Source organism: Ictidomys tridecemlineatus, chromosome 8 (genome assembly GCF_052094955.1).
Source record: "Ictidomys tridecemlineatus isolate mIctTri1 chromosome 8, mIctTri1.hap1, whole genome shotgun sequence".
In the NCBI taxonomy this organism is placed as follows: domain Eukaryota; kingdom Metazoa; phylum Chordata; class Mammalia; order Rodentia; family Sciuridae; genus Ictidomys; species Ictidomys tridecemlineatus.
The window spans coordinates 26,233,172-26,251,001 of NC_135484.1; the positions used below are offsets into that span (position 1 = coordinate 26,233,172).

General features: G+C 39.7%; 1 protein-coding gene across 2 annotated transcripts in view; it reads right to left on the reverse strand.

Annotated features, from left to right (window-relative positions):
• The window catches only part of Arfgef3 (ARFGEF family member 3), a 157,914-nt gene that overhangs the window by 26,858 nt on the left and 113,226 nt on the right, over positions 1-17,830 (reverse strand). For both annotated transcript variants that reach the window (XM_078019053.1, XM_005329807.5), the window contains 4 exons: positions 16,461-16,606; positions 14,571-14,750; positions 5,486-5,630; positions 3,844-3,966 (listed from right to left, as the gene is read on the reverse strand). In XM_078019053.1, the coding sequence (XP_077875179.1) occupies positions 3,844-3,966; positions 5,486-5,630; positions 14,571-14,750; positions 16,461-16,606 (594 nt within the window). The remainder of the gene's footprint in view (positions 1-3,843; positions 3,967-5,485; positions 5,631-14,570; positions 14,751-16,460; positions 16,607-17,830) is intronic.

Genomic DNA, 17,830 nt, shown 5'->3' on the forward strand with positions numbered 1-17,830 from the left:
TCACACCATGCAAGTTCATCAGAGAGTCACCAAAGCAGAGAGTGGGGGAAAAGAAAAATGACCCCAAGGCACAACCCCGAGAAAAGCCCCCTTGGCCATTTTTAACCCTACAGTGAACATTTCTCCTCTTTTCTACTCCAGTACTTTCAGTAGCCAGACTGTGCTCTTTGTTTTCATGGACACACTGTGATTCACTTCTCCAGGCCCTGCTGCCAGATGGGGTCACTTCTGAAGCCCTGTTGGGAGAAGATGACCCCAGGGACAAGCCCTGGGCTGGACTGGAGCGAAGCGCTCAGTCTCTAATGGACAAGGAGCTTGTGTGCTGCCAGTATGCAGCACTAAATGATGATGATAAACGAGGGCTCTGGGAAGAGTCTGAAAAAACATCGGGGGTTTGGGGACAGAGTCTACTTAAGTGAATTGAAATAAATTCTATTTTTTTTTGTATATATGTACAGATGAAACATCTATAGAAGGGATCTAGATTTTCAATAGTAAATAATAATTGAGAATTATAATTTTTCTCATATAATGAATTCCAATATTTTTAATAAAATCATTCCTCAACACTGTAATTATTCCTAATTGTCTACTATTGCAGCAACTAGCACCCTCCCCTGTGAGTAGACAGACATAATTACTAGGCATTAGTTAAAGCTCAGAAGCAATGAGGCATGTTTCTTCTCTTAAGAAAAAGAAAAAAAAAAAAACGTGACTATGATCAGGAGTTGGCCTACTCTGGGTAAAGGGCCAGACAGTAAGTACCTAAGGCTTTGCAGGTCATATGTTTGTATGGCAACTTCTCAACTCCTTTGTAGCACAAAGGCAGCCATGGACAAATGACCATGGCTGTGTTCCAATAAAACTTTATTTATAAAAACTGTCAGGGGGTCAGATTTGGCTTGCAAGTCATACTTTGCCAACCCCTGATTGACATGACTATATTTCATGATATCAAAACAGAGGCCATATTGAAATAAATGGTTGGAAATACAGAAATAATTTCCTATCCTATTGATTATAGCAGCTATGCCAACATTTTTCCATGTCACATACTCAAATCTTTGTGAATGGCACTCCATGGAGCTGCGTAGTACTCGGGCAGTGTGGCTCTACTGAGAACTCTGCGTCTCCCACTGACCCCAAGCTCCAGACAAATCACTCTACCTTATAATTCACACACAAAAACAGAACCTGTTTTAAACATCTTCCACATGCACTCAGATAATTTGGCATCTCTATTTTCAGTTCCTAACTCCTAAGATCAAAATCTCAAATTTTTAACATGCGGCTAGGCATTTCTTATTATTTCACAGAAAATGTGTCCCATTGGCCAAAAAAGAATAAATATTTACTTTCCCTTTCTGCCATGATCATTATTTGTACCCCACCCAATTTATATGTTTATACCTAATAACCAAGGTGATGGTATTAGAAGGTGGATGGAATTAGCGCCCTTAAAAAAGAGGCCCCAGAGAGTTGCCTTCTCTACCTGCCATGTGAGGATGCAGCAAGCAGACAGTGCTATGAAGCACACAATCCCTCACCAAACACCGAATCTCTCGGTGCCTTGATCTTAGACTTTCCAGTTTCCAGACCTGTGAGAAATATCTTCTATTGTTTATAAATTACCTGGCCTAAGGTATTTTGTTATAGCAATCTGAACACACTGAGACACTCTCCTCTACATCCAACCTGCTCTCCTTTTGGCTATCCTAAGTCTGGGTAACACTGATCCTTGCAAGACACTTGTTAGACAGGGAATGGTCCTCAGTTGTCCCTGTCTCAGGCTTCACATTTAGGCATATACAAGCTCTTTAGCTATCACCTCTAGAATACTGCTGGAGCCTATTCTCTCATTGCTATCCTCTCCAAAATGTGCCAGAACTGGTGCTTCTGCCTACAGCTTCTTGTCCCAAGGGACATGTGCCTGCCAGTGCAATTTCATATATCCCATGGGTCTTCATGACTGTCGAGCAGAAAAACCTTCCCTACTCATTCTACATTTCCTGACAGGGCATGTAGCAACACAGCCTGGCCCCTTCCTTTTTGACCTGTCAGGGAATCCTCAATGTACCCTATTTCTAGAAAGGCAAACCTGCACACTTTACAAAATTCAGATGCTACCTGTTTTTTGAAACCTGTATGGCCCTACTGACAAATATCCTGTCTCAGGTACTACTCATTTTAGTATCAGTGCCGCCCTCCCCCCGCCATCTCTATTAAACCATTTGTCTCTATGGACTATAATTTCTGATTTATGTATCTGCTTCCACAGGGGCTGTGAGATCTTGCAGCAAGAAATCTGTTTTATTCATATTTCTCTTCCTATAATATGGACAATAATTGGAATTATCAATGGTTTCACTGTCAGAGGTTTCAGTGACCTGTGATCAACCATAGCATGAAATTATTAGGTGGAAAATTCCAGAAACAAACAATTCATAGGTTTTAAATGGTGTGCTATTGTGAGTAGTGTGATGAAATCTTACACCATCCTGCTCCATCCCACCTGGGATGTGAATCATCCCTTTGTCCAGCATATCCACATGGTATATGTTACCTGTCTATTCTCCTCTAGTAGTTGCCTGAGTTATCAGACTGACTGTCATAGTATCAGTATATTGTTAGAATTGTTCTTATTTTATAATTAGTTATTGTTAGTGTCTTACTCTGCCTAATTTGTAAATTATAAATTAAATCATAGCATATTAAATCATAGCATATATAGGGTTTGGTCCATCTATGGTTCCAGGCATCCTCTGGAGTGCTATGGACAAGGTGAGACTATGGTATATCAGAGAGTGAGGGTGATGCACTTGTAACAAGAATGGTCTATAGATCAGACTTAGGGCCTCTGAGTTCTATCCTGAAACTTGCATTTTATTCCTGTTCCAAAAATAAGGGTGACATGAGTCACACAGTTTCTTTGTGTCTGATTTTCTTTTGCATCAGAATCATCAATTACATAGCAAGAATATAAAATAATATTGACTTTATACTATTACTATTTCCAAGGCTTTTAGCCTACAAGTCTAAATGTACTCCATGGCAAAACTCTCAAAAGTTCAAGTTTCTTTTAAATACTAACTTTCCCTTCCTTCCATCTCACCCCAGGCAAATCTGTGCCATATAAAAATCAGCTCCAGGGCTGGGGCTGTAGCTCAGTGGCAAAGCGCTTGCCTAGCATGCGTGAGGCTCTGGGTTCAATCCTCAGCACCACATAAAAATTAACAAATAAAATAAAGGCATTCTGTTCATCTACAACTACAAAAAAATTTAAAAAAATCAGCTCCAGCAGGTCTTGTTGTATAGCAAGACTTTACACTGTTAAATGTTCCTAAATTAAGCATAAAATCAAATGACCTAGTTCTTGAAATACTTTAGGCCTCAGAGAAGAGGGATGTCTACATGTCCAAAATACATTTTATGATTAATAAGGCCTGGTGGGAGGCATTCTGAATTCTTAGGAGCTGGGAAATCAAACTCAGACTGCTAATTGTGTGACACCGAGGAGGGTAGTTTCCTACAAAGGGCAGTTTTTGAAGATAATATTGAAAATATTTTAAGATTGGAAAATAAGTTGGCAAAAACAGCGTATAGATTGAAAATATATCATCTTACAAGATATTCCATGAATGCAACTAAAAAAATATCAAATCCAAGTTGCTTTCCCAATATGCTTTCTGTCCCCGAGTACTCAACACACCCCATTTGTTTATATCCCATGGTGTTTGTTTTCTCCTACTGGTTAGTGGGCCCTGTCTCCAGAGCCTCTGGCACAAAGTCATCCTGGAAAGTGTCTTCAGAGGTTATGAGGCATGAAAGGAGGATCCCACTTACCCAGTCCTTTGACGAACTTCATAAGGCACATGATGTAACTGGTGGCTGCGTTAGCAAAGACCTGGATGTTGTCGGTATTGAGAAAAGCCTCAAACACATCAAACACTGGGGCTTGGCTTTTTCCTGAGGGAGGAAGATCAGAGATAGAGAGGTTTCCACTGCTCAGGTTGCTCAGCCTCCCTGCACCATCCAAGGAGCCTCTGAAAAGATCTCCTGGGGAACTGCCTGGGCCTTTGGACTGGATGGCTGTGCCGTCCTGCTCAGTTTCACCTTCAGGGGAACTGCAGGAAGGCTGCAAATTACCCTGGATGGAGAGGTGAGGGCAATGCTGGAGGAATACAGGGCTCAAGTGATGTGCAGATCTGCAGAGCAGTGAGACATGTGGCCTCCGGAAGGCTCCTGCATGATTTATGTGCACTTGCTCATATCTGTGCAGAAGAGTTCAGATAGAAGGCTCAAGACTGCTAACCTCAAAAGGCCTGCTTGCCCTCAGTGTCTAGGAACTCACTTCCCAGAATATGCCCAGGCAACAGTTAACTCACCAGGTGGTTCACGATGCCTAGACTGTGCGAACAATGTGGTTCATGCTGTTTTCTTTTATCTGGAATTGTGGTATATGCTAGGCAGAGGATGCCTGCCTGACCAGTTCAAGCTAGGTCCCTAACTGATGTCATTGGGCGAAAACATCACACACAGGTTGCTGTATTTTCACTGCTAGAGGCACAGTGAGCCATGTGACCCCATGAAGGGGTCACAAGAGCATAAGGAAGCCCATTCATACATTCCTCCAGATCCTACCTGTGTCTTTGTCCCCTGTAACCCAGCTGTGTTCTTACTACACTACCATAACACATCAGAATTACACAACAAAACTTAGTGAAACTATATGTTAAGTCCTATGAGTTGTTCTGGTTTCTGAATGTAGGGGTGTCCCTGGGGACCTGACCCAACATCCCTGAGCATGCCCATTTATTTCAGCCAGACCAGTCTCCCTAATTCTGACTCCCCTTTGTTAAAATGTGTGTGTGTGTGTGTGTGTGCAAGTTTTATGGTGCTGGAAATCAAACCCGGCGGCTTGTGCATGGGAGGCACGCACTCTATCACTGAGCTATTTCCCCAGCCCACTTTTCTGTTTCTTACTAGCAAGTAAATACAAGTTGAATATGTCTTATCTTAAATGCTGGGGTCCAGATGTGGCTCAGATTTCAGAGTTTTTCACTTTTTGAAGATTTGCATCAACTTTACTGCGTTGGGCATCCTTAATTTGAAAATCTGGAATGTTGTGGAATGCCAACAATGTCTCAGGTTTGGGAGCATTTCAGGTTCCAATTTTCAGATGCTCAATCTTTAACATCTTTCTTTTTGGCCTTAAGAAGGACATCTGCACAGCAACATTCAGGGAACCAACAGAGGCCATTCAACCTTCTGTCCACTTGTCAGCAAGAGCAGGGCCTGATGAGGGACAGACAGGGCTCTTGGCCTGCTGGTGGGACTCAGACCCAAGTTTCTTGCTAAACACCATTCCCTACTGATAAAACATGGTGGAATGTCCGTCTTCCCTCTTGTTCAGTTTCTCTTGATATCATGAGTAGTGACATACAGAGTGAAATCTCAGCTGCAAGAATCACCGGCACATTCTTACCCATGGAGTAGTCACCAACCAGGTACTCTTTCACCTCGGACTTGTCCCCACTGTGTACTGTTTCCAGAGCACTGAACAAGGGTCTCCATCCCGACTGGATCTGCGTGGAGCACACTTCAACCAGCTCACCGATGGATGTGACCACCTGGAACGGGCAAAGGAGGCGGCACTTAACAGAGGCACGAGAATTTCTGGGAAGGGTAATGTCCTCCTCTGCCCCCTATTAGTTAGTTTTAATGAAAGAGAAAAACCAGAAGGCAGACAGGCTCACTCAAGAATCTCCCATGTGGCCAGAGTGTATAAATTTGCCTTTTACTAGTAATTAATGTTGCTGAGCAAATTTTTTATAAGACTATGAGGTCGTCTGTTAATTGTTTGCTGTTTTTTAAACTGAGTGTGTGTCTCTTTGTCTTTTTATTATTGCATTGTTAGCGCTCTGTATATAATGTGAATATTCAGGTCCTCCCTGAGACATATAGTTTGCAAATATTTGTCACAACTTGGACTTGTCTTTTTACCTTTTAAAATGGTCCCTTTTAAAGAACAAAATTCTCAACAACAATAAACTCTAATCAGTTTTTCTTTTTAATGGGTCATGCTGTCAGTATTTCTAAGAAATCTTTCCCTAATCCAAGTTCTCAATAATTGCCTTCTATGCTTTTTTCTAGAAATACTTAGTTCTTGCTCTTTTATGTAAATAATGACCTATTTTTGAGCATTTTTTTTCTTGGTGTATGTGGTAAGAGAAGAGTGTAAGTTCATTTTTCTTGAGTATGTTCTAGCACCATTTTTCTGGAAATAATTTTCTCTTTGACCAAATGGGCTATTTAGAATTTTGGCTTTTTGATTTCCAAACATTTGGACATTTTCTAATTTTTTTTTAAAATTTTGAATTCAATTCCATATGGCTGGAAAACATACTTGATATGACTTCAATTCTATTAAATGTATTGAGACTTGTTTTATGGTCTAACAGATTCATGGATAATGTTCCAAAGTGCACTTGAAAAGAATGTGTATTCTTTTGTTGGACAGAGTATTCCAGGTGTCAGTTTGGCCATGCTGGTTAATACTGTTCATTTCCTATATCCTGATTTTCCATCTATCAACTACTAAGAAAGGAGTGTTAAAATGATCCACTATAATTATTTTTCATTATTATGATGTAAAATACGCATGATGTAAACTTACCATTTAACCATTGTATAAAGTTCATAAAGTTCAATGGCATTAAGTAACATCATGCAACTATCACCTCCTCATGTATTCTCAGAGTATGTTCATCTTCCCAAACTGGAACTATGCACCCATTGAATAATAACTCTCCATTCCACTCCCTTCCCTATAATTCTTACATTATCCATATCTTCTTTGAATTCTGTTTTTGCTCTATGTACTTTAAGGCTTTATTGTTAGGTACATACACATTTTTATTGATATGTCTTCTTTCATAATTACGAGATGTCTGTTTCTAGTAATATTTCTTCTATTAATGTCTTTTTGCCTGACATTAACACAGTCATCTTGACTCTCACGATTCCAATCTGCTTCACTTACTGTTTTCAGTCCTTTCCTATCAACCTATTGGTGCCTTTTAGACAAACTGAAGACTGTATATCTTGCTGTTTTATCCAGTCTTGCAATTTCTGCCTTTTGATTGAAGTTTAGTCAATATACATTTTTAACATCTTTAATGAGTTATAAATAACATTTCATAAATCCTACCTATTTAAAGCATAGATTCAAAGTTTTCAAAGGATATTTACAGACTTATATGACCATCACCACAATCTAATGATAGCACATTTTATTGAATGAGTATACCACATTTTATTTATCCATTATCAACTGATAAAATTTGGGTTGTTTTTAATTATTTTGCTATTATAACTAATGTTGCTATGAATACTTGAGTACAAGCTTTTCTTTTGTTTTACATTTTAAAATTCTTTTTAGTGGTTATATATTATGTGGAGTTATACTGGTGGTGTATTCATTTATGAACAGGAAAGTTATGTCTGATTCATTCTACTGTCTTTCCCATTCTCATCCCCCCAATCTCCCCTGACCCATCCAATGAACCTCCACTCATTCCTCCCCCCACCTATTGTCAGTCAGCAGTTGCATATCAGAGAGAATGAGAACATTTGGCCTTTAGTTTTTTGGGATTGGCTTATTTCACTTAGCATGATATTCTCCAGTTCCATCCATTTACTGGCAAATGCCATAATTTCATTCTTCTTTATGGCTGAGTAATATTACATTGTATATTAACCACATTTTTAAAATGCATTCATCTGTTGAAGGGTACCTAAGTTGGTTCCTTAGCTTAGCTACTGTGAATGGAGCTGCTATAAACAGCTATTGTGAATGGAGATGCTATAAACATTGATGTGGCTGCACTGCTATAGTATCCTGATTTTAAGTCCTTTGGGTATAGACTGAGGAGTGGGATAGCTGGGTCAAATGATGGTTCCATTCCAAGTTTTCTGAGGAATCTCCATACTGCTTTCTAGAGTGGTTGTACCAATTTGCAGTCCCACCAGCAATGTAAGAGTATGCCTTTTCCCCCATATCCTCAGCAACACTTATTGTTGTTTGTCTTCTTAATAGCTGCCATTCTGACTGGAGTGAGATGAAATCTTAGGGTAGTTTTGATTTGCATTTCTCTAATTGCTAGAGGTATTAAGCATTTTTTTTCATGTATTTGTTGACTGATAGCATTTCCTCTTCTGTGAAGTTTCTGTTCAGTTCCTTGGCCCATGTATTGATTGGGCTATTTTTTTTTGTTGTTGTTTAGCTTTTTGAGTTTTTTTTATATACCCCAGAGATTCGTGCTCTATCTGATGTGCAAGTGGTAAAAATTTGCTCCCATTCTGTAGGTTCTCTATTCACCTCACTGTTTCTTTTGCTGAGAAGAAGCTTTTTACTTTGAATCCATCCCATTTATTGATTTTTTTTATTTTAATTCCTTCACTATTGGAGTCTTATTAAGGAAGTTGGGGCCTACTCAGACATGATGGAGATTTGGGTCTACTTTTTCTTCTATTAGACCCAGGGTCTCTGCTTGTTTTTTTTTTTTTTTTTCCCAGAATCTCTCTGTATTGAAGTGATCTTTCTATTCCTGTATTTTCTCTCTGATTTCACTCTTTATACTGTTCTTTACTTCACAGACCAATTTAACCATGAACATTCTAAACTCCTTCTATGACATTTCTTCCACTGTGGTGTTGATGGATTCTGTTACTGGAGTATCTTGATTTGAGGTGGTTTATTCTATTGCTTTCTCATGTTGTTGTGTCTACCCGTCTAATGGTTTGGATCTGAGGCAGTAGAGTTTCTACCCTGAAGGTTTCCACGACCTCACCGCTGAGAAGCTACCTGTCTGCTTTCTTGGTTCCATGCCACAGAGCAGCCAGGAAAGCAACCTCCTCTATTCCTCCATCTTGAAAACTGTATTCATAAGATTTCTATGAATATTTGTTTTCATTTCTTTTGGGGACATACTATTGGAGGAATTAGACTGTTTCTCATATAAGGTACATGGTTTACACTTCTACCAGTAGTATATAAGGGTTCCAATTTCTCTGCATGTTCACCAAAGTTGCCAGCATCTTTCTTTTTTGATTGAAGTCATCCTAGCAGTTGTGAAGTTTGTCTCGTTGTGGGCTTGATTTGCATTTCTCTAATGACTAATGATTTTGAGCATCTTTTTTTCCACTGTGCATTTCATGCTATTTTTGCATGGTTCTCTCTACACCCAACATTTTGGTTTTTGTTTTTCATATGCATCCTTTTGTTCCTATGTTCTCCCTTTACTGCTTTATTTCGTGCTAAACACACTTTTGAATGTCACTTAAATTATTTTTTGGTGCTGAGGGTTGAACCCAGAGCCTTAAGTGCACTAAGTACACATTCTACCCCTGAACTACACCTTCATCTCTGCTTAGTTTTTATCTATTTTGTGTGTGCATGTGTGTGTGTGTGTGTGTTACTCTCTTGATTGTGTAATATGTACCACATTATTACAACAAGTTAACAGACTTAATTTTTGCAAAACAGCAATTTTACTTCTACATATCTCCACTAACTGTCCTTTTTTTGCTAACTTTATTTACACTACATTTTTCTATTTAATCAGTTCAACAATATAATGCCAGAGTTATTGCTTTATACATTATATATTTTGAAATAAAAGATGAGAAACATCCAATTTTTAACTATCTAACCAAATACGTATGCTTTCTCCTTATAGAATAGAGTTACTACCTTGTGCTATTTCTTTTCTGTATGAAGTTTAGTTTCTGGTAGGATAGGTCTACTGGAAGGAAATTCTCTCAATTTTTATTTATCTAAGACTGTTTTTTATTTACCTTCATTTTTGAAGGGTAATTTCTTCAATTATTCATTGAATTATTCATTGACAGTTTTTTTCTTTTTTCACTTTTGGTACATTAAATATGTCATTACATTGTCTTCTAGGCCCTTCATTTTTTCTTAGAAGTCAGCAATTAATTCTAATGCTATTCATCTAGTAATGAGCTGTCTTTCCCTTGTGACTTTCAAGGTTTTGTCACTGTCTTTGAGCAGTTTGAGTATCACGGTCTATTGTAGCCGTCTTTGTGTTGAAACTAATTGGAATTCCATTTTTTCTCCAAATATAGTACCCCACCCCTTTATTTGCCTGGCCCTCTCAATACATGTGTGTTCCTATGGTTGATGTCTTCAAGGCTTTACTTCTAGTCAAACTTATGTCTCTGATCTTGAGGATGGATGGTTCCTATTAATTTCTATTTTTTAGTTCACTGATTCTTTTTCCTCCCTCCCTCCCCACCTCTCTCTCTCTCTGTCTCTTTCTTGCCATGGCAAATCCTTCTGGCAAACCCATCTAGCTAAATTTTCATTTTAGTTATTGCCCTTTTCTTCTCCGGAATTTGCATTTTCACAATTTCCATTTCTCTGTTTAATTCCCTATTTTCGAGTCCTTGGAATGATATTTTATTTTAATTTCCTGAGCATATTTATAGAAGCTGTTTAAGCCTCTGTCTCCCACACCTAACACTGGGATCACTCTAAGTCAGTTTCTATTTACTATCTTCCCCTCTAAGTTTGCCCCACTCTTTCCTTGGCATGTCTCGTTTACCACCTCTACTGTCTGAAACTAGACCTTTTAGATAATATATTTAACAATGGGGGATTCTGATTTAATTTAGGGTGGGGTTTATTTTAAACAAATTAACTTGAAACTAACAGTGGAATTTGTTTTCCCCCACGGTATGAGGTGATGATGTCTGCTCTGTTTTTAGTTAATTTTTATTTTTCTTTTAGTCTGACTTCTTATGTTCATCCCTGTGTGTGGTCAGCTGACGATGTGGGCAGAGACTGTAATCAAACCCCAGCTTTTAAGGCTTCCACTCTTTGCCAATCCATGAGTGTAGGTTGGGGAGGATATGGGAGGTTCAGCCAGATCCTACATCTCCCTGGTCTTTGACTTTCTGATGGGATCTTTGTGGTTTATCCCTCTTATGTCCACATTTCCGTCAGCCAGTGAGGTGCTTATCTAGTCCATGAATCTCTAGTTTCCAGGATCTTATGTTCTATCCCCCTGACCCACATTTTTCCCCTTTAATTTTAACTGATATATAAAAATAGTACATATGGGGTACCATGTGATATTCTGATACATGTATACATCGTGCAATGTTTAATCAGGTTAAATCTAGATGTCTCCTCAAATTTTGGTGACATTCAATATCCTTTCCACAAGCTTTTTGAAATAGATAGTATATTATGGTTCTCTATAATTATCCTACTGTGCAATCGCACACCAGAACTTCTTACTCCTATTTATAACTTAATATCCACTGATTGACCTCTACCATCCCTCCCTTTTCCCTACCCTCTCTAGTCTGTGGTAACTACCATTCTACTCTGAACTTCTATGAGATCTTTTTTTTCCTCCCATATTCCACATATGAGTGAGATTATGTGGTACTTGTATTTCTGAACCAGGCTAGTTTCACTTAACATGACCGCTAGTTCTATCTGTGTTGTGGCAAATAACAAGATTTCATTTTCTTATGGCTGAATAGTATTCCATTGGATATATGTAGGTTTTCCTATTTATCAGTTGATGGATCCTTAAAAAGTTGTTTCCATTTCTTGGGTATTATTATGATATTTATTGCTACAATTGACATGGAAGTGCCGATGTCTCTTCCATATGCTAAATTCATTTCCTTTAGCATGTACCTAATAGTAGGATTACTAGATTATGATAGTTGTATTTTTAATTCTTTGAGGTACTGTCATCTGTTTTTTGCCAGTGTCTGTACTAATTTACATTCCCACCAACAGTTGTAGAAAGGTTCCCTGTCTTCACATCTTTGTTAGCACTTACTTTTAGTCTTTTTGATAACATCCTTAAAAAAAAAAAACAGTAAGGTACTATCTCATTGGGTTTGGGTTTTCATTTCCTTGAAGATCAGTGATGTTGAGCTTTATTTAATTTATTTAATATACTCACTGTCCATTCATTTTTCACCTTTTAAGAAATGTCTATTTAGGTCTACTGCCCATTTTTAAATTGGATTGTTTTATGCTATTGAGTTTTTTGTTCCCTATGTATTCTGGGTATTAACCCTTCGTGAAACATACGGTTTACAATATTTTCTGTCATTCTGTAGATCATCTCTTCACTCTGTTCTCATGTTACTTTTCTTACTCCTTCACAGCTCACCTTAGGCTAGCAAGTTTTGGACTCCCTGGTTCATTTCCTAGTAAATCTATCACATTCTGTTGACAGGCCAATGGTTGCTTCCCTCTTCTCCAAAGCAAGTCTGTCTCTATAGCAGAAAAGCTGACTTTCCCAGTTAGCCCCACACTGGTCAAACTACTCTTCCTGCCCACAGAGCTTGAGAGTACACGTGATGGGAGAAGTCTCTGGCAAGGACGCAGACCCTCCACTGCTCATAACTGAAGTTCTCGCGTGAACCATTTTTAAGAACATATGCTATTCCATTTGGTGTCTACCATGGATCACATTTTGGAAGCTTTAAATTATCATCTGACAGTTTTGTCCAGTTTCATGCTTTTCTTTCTTCTTTTTTTTTGAGGGGGGGGAAAGGATTTACTAACCTCTTTGTTCCACCACAGCCAATGTTTCTCCTGTCCTTAATCTTTCTGAACACATTTAAGCATAGTTATTTTAAAGCCTACCTGATAACTCAGCTATCTGGGTTCCTATGTGTGTATCTATTTTTATTGTTTTTGTTTTCTATGACATAGTATTTCCAAATGAGCCTGATTTTTTTTTTTTACTAAATGTAGATATCACACCTGTAAATCAAGAAATAGTCTGAAGGTCAGGGTAATGGTGGTATCAGTCAGCAAGGTGCCCATGCTTATGGTAGGCACTAGAAATCTCACATCACCTGGATCTCATGTCAATGATTGGGATCACTTGAAGATGGGAATACTTTCTGTCATGACTAGTCTATTTAAGGCTCAGTCTTCTTCCTAGGATGTTTAGAAGTTACCAGAATGGCATGTCCTAGACTCAGCTTTGCTTAGCTTCTTAGCTTTTAAGTTTTCTTTTTCAGTTTGCGTTCAGGAAAAGCAGACTAAAGCCCCAGGAACACCACTCTAGGTATTCTTTTTCTCCCAAATTCTGGCCCTGTAGTTCTTCATTGTCTTGTATTCCGATGTCTTCAAGTGATTGAAAAAATAATTTTTTTAATCCAACTTTTTCTAGTTGTTTCTCTTTTGGAAGGTTGATTTGAACTAGTTAGTTTATTATTATTGGAATCTCTCAACCTACTTGTTAGATGTCAATTCATATTTTCATTCATTTCTTTTCTCTCCTTAAACTTACATATTGATTTGGTACTCTATGTGGAAGATAACAATATTTCAATTCAGTTCTTTTTAGCTCTAATGGTGCCATCTGTTGCTTTGGCAGTTCAATCTACTGTTTTGTTTTCCTGTGTGTCTGGTGATTTTTTTTCCCCTTAAATACCATGAGCTCACATATATTGAAACTTTATTTGTGGTATTCTTCTGTGGCTGAGTTGACATGAGTTCCTCCAGGTAGATTCTGTGTGATGCCTGTGGGAAGCTTTTCAGACTCCTGAGGCTATGCTACTTCATACACGGATCCCAGGAAAAGGCCAGCTTGCAATTTTCAATCCTAGAGAGCTATTTATCTATTTTAAAAAATCTCTACTAAGAGCCAATGTTAGTAACAAGTTGCAAGTATTCTTGGTGAGGGTGGCACTTGGGCTTGTTTCTACTTCAATCCCTCTCAGCTACTGCTTCACAAAGTGAGGATTTTCTTCTGTCCCTAGGCCCTCAAAAATGTGATATGCAGAACTCCTGCTTCACCTGATGGCAAATCCCTCCAGGAAAAATCAGCTGCAGAGCTCTGCTTCCTTGGTGGCTTCCTATTGCTGCTTAGTTTATGGCATTTAAGCCTTTCTTTCTTTTTAAAAAGTGTCTTTATTGATGCATGACAATTATATATACTAGCAGGATTCATTGTGACATATACGTACCTGCACGTAACACAATTTGATTAAGTCCTTTCTCTAGTACCTCCTCTTTCCCTTCCTTTTTCCCTGCCCATCTCCCTTCCTCCACTGTTTTCCCTTCTATTTTTGTGAGCTCCCTTTTTTATTCCTTTTGTCTCTCTAGCTATATGTCATTGTATTTAAAAGGAAATTTAAAACCTTTATTCAACATTGTAAGTGGATTTTAAAGAAAGGTTCTGTTTGCATTTCCAGCCCTCCATCCTCTTAGATATGAGGTCTGCTGCTGGTTTCTTTCCAGTCTGTCTCCCAGTGGAGAGGACCATATTAAGAGTTCAGCCTAGATAGAAGAGGGGGGACCAGTAGAGCCATGGGGTTTAGCTCCAATCCCAGTTCCAGCAATCATTAACTAGGTATCCCTGGCCAAATGCTTAACCTGTGTTTTCTAATGACCCAAAGTGGGGTTCTTGGAAAGATTATGTACGCAGAGCTCCTAGAACCGTGCCTGCCACCACGCTCGCTGTTAGATCTGGTGGTGCGGAACACCGCGTCACACTGACCTGGTCTTGGACATCTTCATCACACAACTCCAGCTGCATGATACGCTCAAAAGGTCGGAAGAGTGCTTCATTGAAGTGAAAATGAGGCAGCTCGTTCCAGTCGGTGAGAACCTCTGTCAGGATGTCATGGATGAAGGAAACTGCCTTCTGGGACACGTGTCTCTCCTTATGGCAGGCAGCCTACAGTGTGCAGGAGAGTGGAACACCAGGGGGACATCAGTAGGAAGCACCTGGTTTGTGACAGCTTTCCCAGTCCACCTCATTACACTGAGGGAGTAAGTTTCTAGCAATTTTTTTTTTTGCTTTTTCTTCAACATGATAATTTTCCTGCATGACACAGAACATGCTCACCGGAAGGACACCAGAACCTCATCAAGGAACTGCTCATGACTAAGTTCTTCGTCATGCCCCAAACATGAAGATCAGGTGAACCATCTGTCCCTCAGTGAGGTGGGTTGGTTGCAACAAGAGTTCTGACTGGTTCACATCTCCTTATATCTGCACCCTTTAGAAGTCCTGTCCCATACTGACCTGAATTTGGACATGGGACTTTCTTTGGCCAGTAGCACAACAGTGAACATTATGTAAGTAGAGAATTAAATAGTTGTGATGTGGGATTTACTTTCTTGATGTGCTTGGGAATTCTATGAATCTCATGTGAACAGGCAGAGGCTGGTTTGTTGGAGGTCAATCTACAAGAAAGGCCATGCACAGAGGGACCAATTTGCCCAGCCTTCCCAGGGCCACGAACCAGTTGGCCCTGGTCTTTGAACCAGCTGACTAAATTGGCCAAGCTGGGCCAGTCAGGAACTACCCAGATAAACCGTCCTCAAGTTTCTGACCCAAAGAATCACAAGCTAAACACCTGGTTGTTGTTTGAAGCTAGTAGATTTGGGGGGTATTGTATAGTATATAGATGATACACTCTCTTGTGACTAAACTGATATTTTCTGCTCCTTTATTCTACTAGAATGTTCTTAGGTTAGAAATTAAGTTCCAAAAAAAAAAATATTTATTGTGTAACATTGCCTTTACTGGGTAAGTGCTGAAACAACAGCATTACTCTTAAGAGGCTACAGCACTTTTATTCTTAATGGGCTATTAAGAATAGTTACCACTGTAAAATGGGACAATGCTTCCCCCTGCCCATTTACAAGTAGCCAGTCATCCTGTATTAAGATGCTTAGAGACAGAGTTCCCATTAACTGCTTTCTTGGAAAGCATAAAGGTCTTAGTGTTAATTTTGTTGGGAAAATCAGGACATGTGGTTCCCCTGAAAGAACACTCTCCCAAGTAATTAAGTTATTAGAAAAAAGAGAGTGGCAGGAACCAAAGACATTGTAATATTAATGTATAAAAGTGAAGATATTAGGAACTCTCTGCTTTTTTTTTTTTTTTTTTTTTTGCTACCAGGGATTGAACCCAGGGGTACCTACCCACTGACCTGTATCCTCAGTCCTTTTTTATTTTGAGACAGGGTCTCACTAAGTTGGTTAGTGCCTTACTAAGTTGCTAAGGCTGGCTTTGAACTTGTGATCCTCTGGCTTTAGCGTCCTGAGTCACTGGGATTACAGGCATGTGCCACCATGCCCAGCCCCAGCTCTGCTTGTCTTTTGGCTCCAGACTCAGACAGACAGTAGATCCTGAATAATAAAGACCTGGGGGTATAAAGAATTGTAAAGAGAGATGGCCACGGTGGGACCAGGGTGGCACTGCCTCGTGGGGTGAGTCTTTGGACACCTTGAGGTACAATCGGGGAACAATGGTGAGCAGGTGATGAGAGAGCTCTTGCTGCCCCATGGCCACTGTGCTGATAGCTGCTGCTATGCCGTTTGGCTGCAGGACATCCCTGCATTAGTAGCCCAGCCCCTTCCCACCTCCCAGGCTCACCTCCACCAGATGCGGGGCCACGACACTCCAGCAGCGCATCACATGCAGCAGGGGCCGCGCCCTGCTCCGCACGATCCTCAGCATGGCATCCCCCAGGCGGAAGAGGTGGAGCGCGCTTTTTCTGTCTTGGGTAGATTTCACTTCTCCTACAGAAAGGCAAGACATAGAAGCCAGAAAGCCCAAACTTGAAAATCATCTGGCCTATTTGAATCGGAGAGGGAATAGTTGAGAATCAAGGCAGTGTTCTCAGACCAGAGGATTCTTTGGCATAGGTTAACCGAATAAAGGGGATGACCCTCCATTCAAAAGAGACCAACCAGGTGGTTCACTCAGCAAGGACGGCACCTCTCTCTTGTTCACCACCAAGTCTTCAGTCCCTGGGATGTGACAGGTGTGAAAAATATTTGTTAAAAGAAGGAATGCTGTATAGTTAGGTAGGTGGCTGGGGAGTCGGACGGCCTGGACAAAAGTCCTGGTTCCATCATTTAGTAGTTGTGCCTTGATGGGCCAAAGATTTCTTTCTAGCCCCTAATTATCTGTGAAACTGGATAATCATGCCTACTTCTTAAAGTTGCTTTAAGGATTACATAATGTGATAATACACATTAAGTGCTCAGTTTCACGCCTGGTACATACTAACTGATGAGTGCTTTTAGCTATTGTGATTACTGTTCCTGTCATCCTCTGCCAGTCCTTAATGGCATTTCAGCAATGTTTTCAGAGTAGACCAGACCAGGCTCTTTTGCGGTCCAGTAAAGTGCATCCATTTAACCTGCTCTGTGTGGCTCCAATATAATTCTTGCCTACTCTGGTTTCTTGCTTCTTCTTTGCCACTGTTCCTCTAGTTTTCCCTACTTGCTTCTTGCTTGTGTCCCATTGCTACCCCAGGCATCTTCCCAAAAGCTGATCTTTATCTGGCTCTTCTAACCACTAGACTCCTTTCTAATTGGTCATGCCACATCAAATAACTCCAGAACAGTGATAATAGTTGAGAATAACCACAGACCTTTACTGAACCAGACATTGTGTTGGTTCTCTACATCTTTAATCACTGTAATTTTAAATCAACCTTAAGAAGTAAATATAATTATTGCCACTTTATGGGGTGAAACATTGAATGCCTGAAAGATGAAATGATGTGCTCAGATGGCGCAGTTGGAAAGTAGTAAAGGCAGTATTTTAATTCAGATCTGATGGACTCCAAAGCCAGAGCTCCTTCCACCAGTTTGCCACCTCTTCCTGATCCTGCTCACTGTTTCTCTGTAAGCTCAGAGCTTCCTGTTGTCTCTAACACAAAAGACTTTGAGGGCTACCACTGCTCTCAGAGATGCTCTGGAAGTTTTATATAGCAAAAAATTTAAAGTCTATTA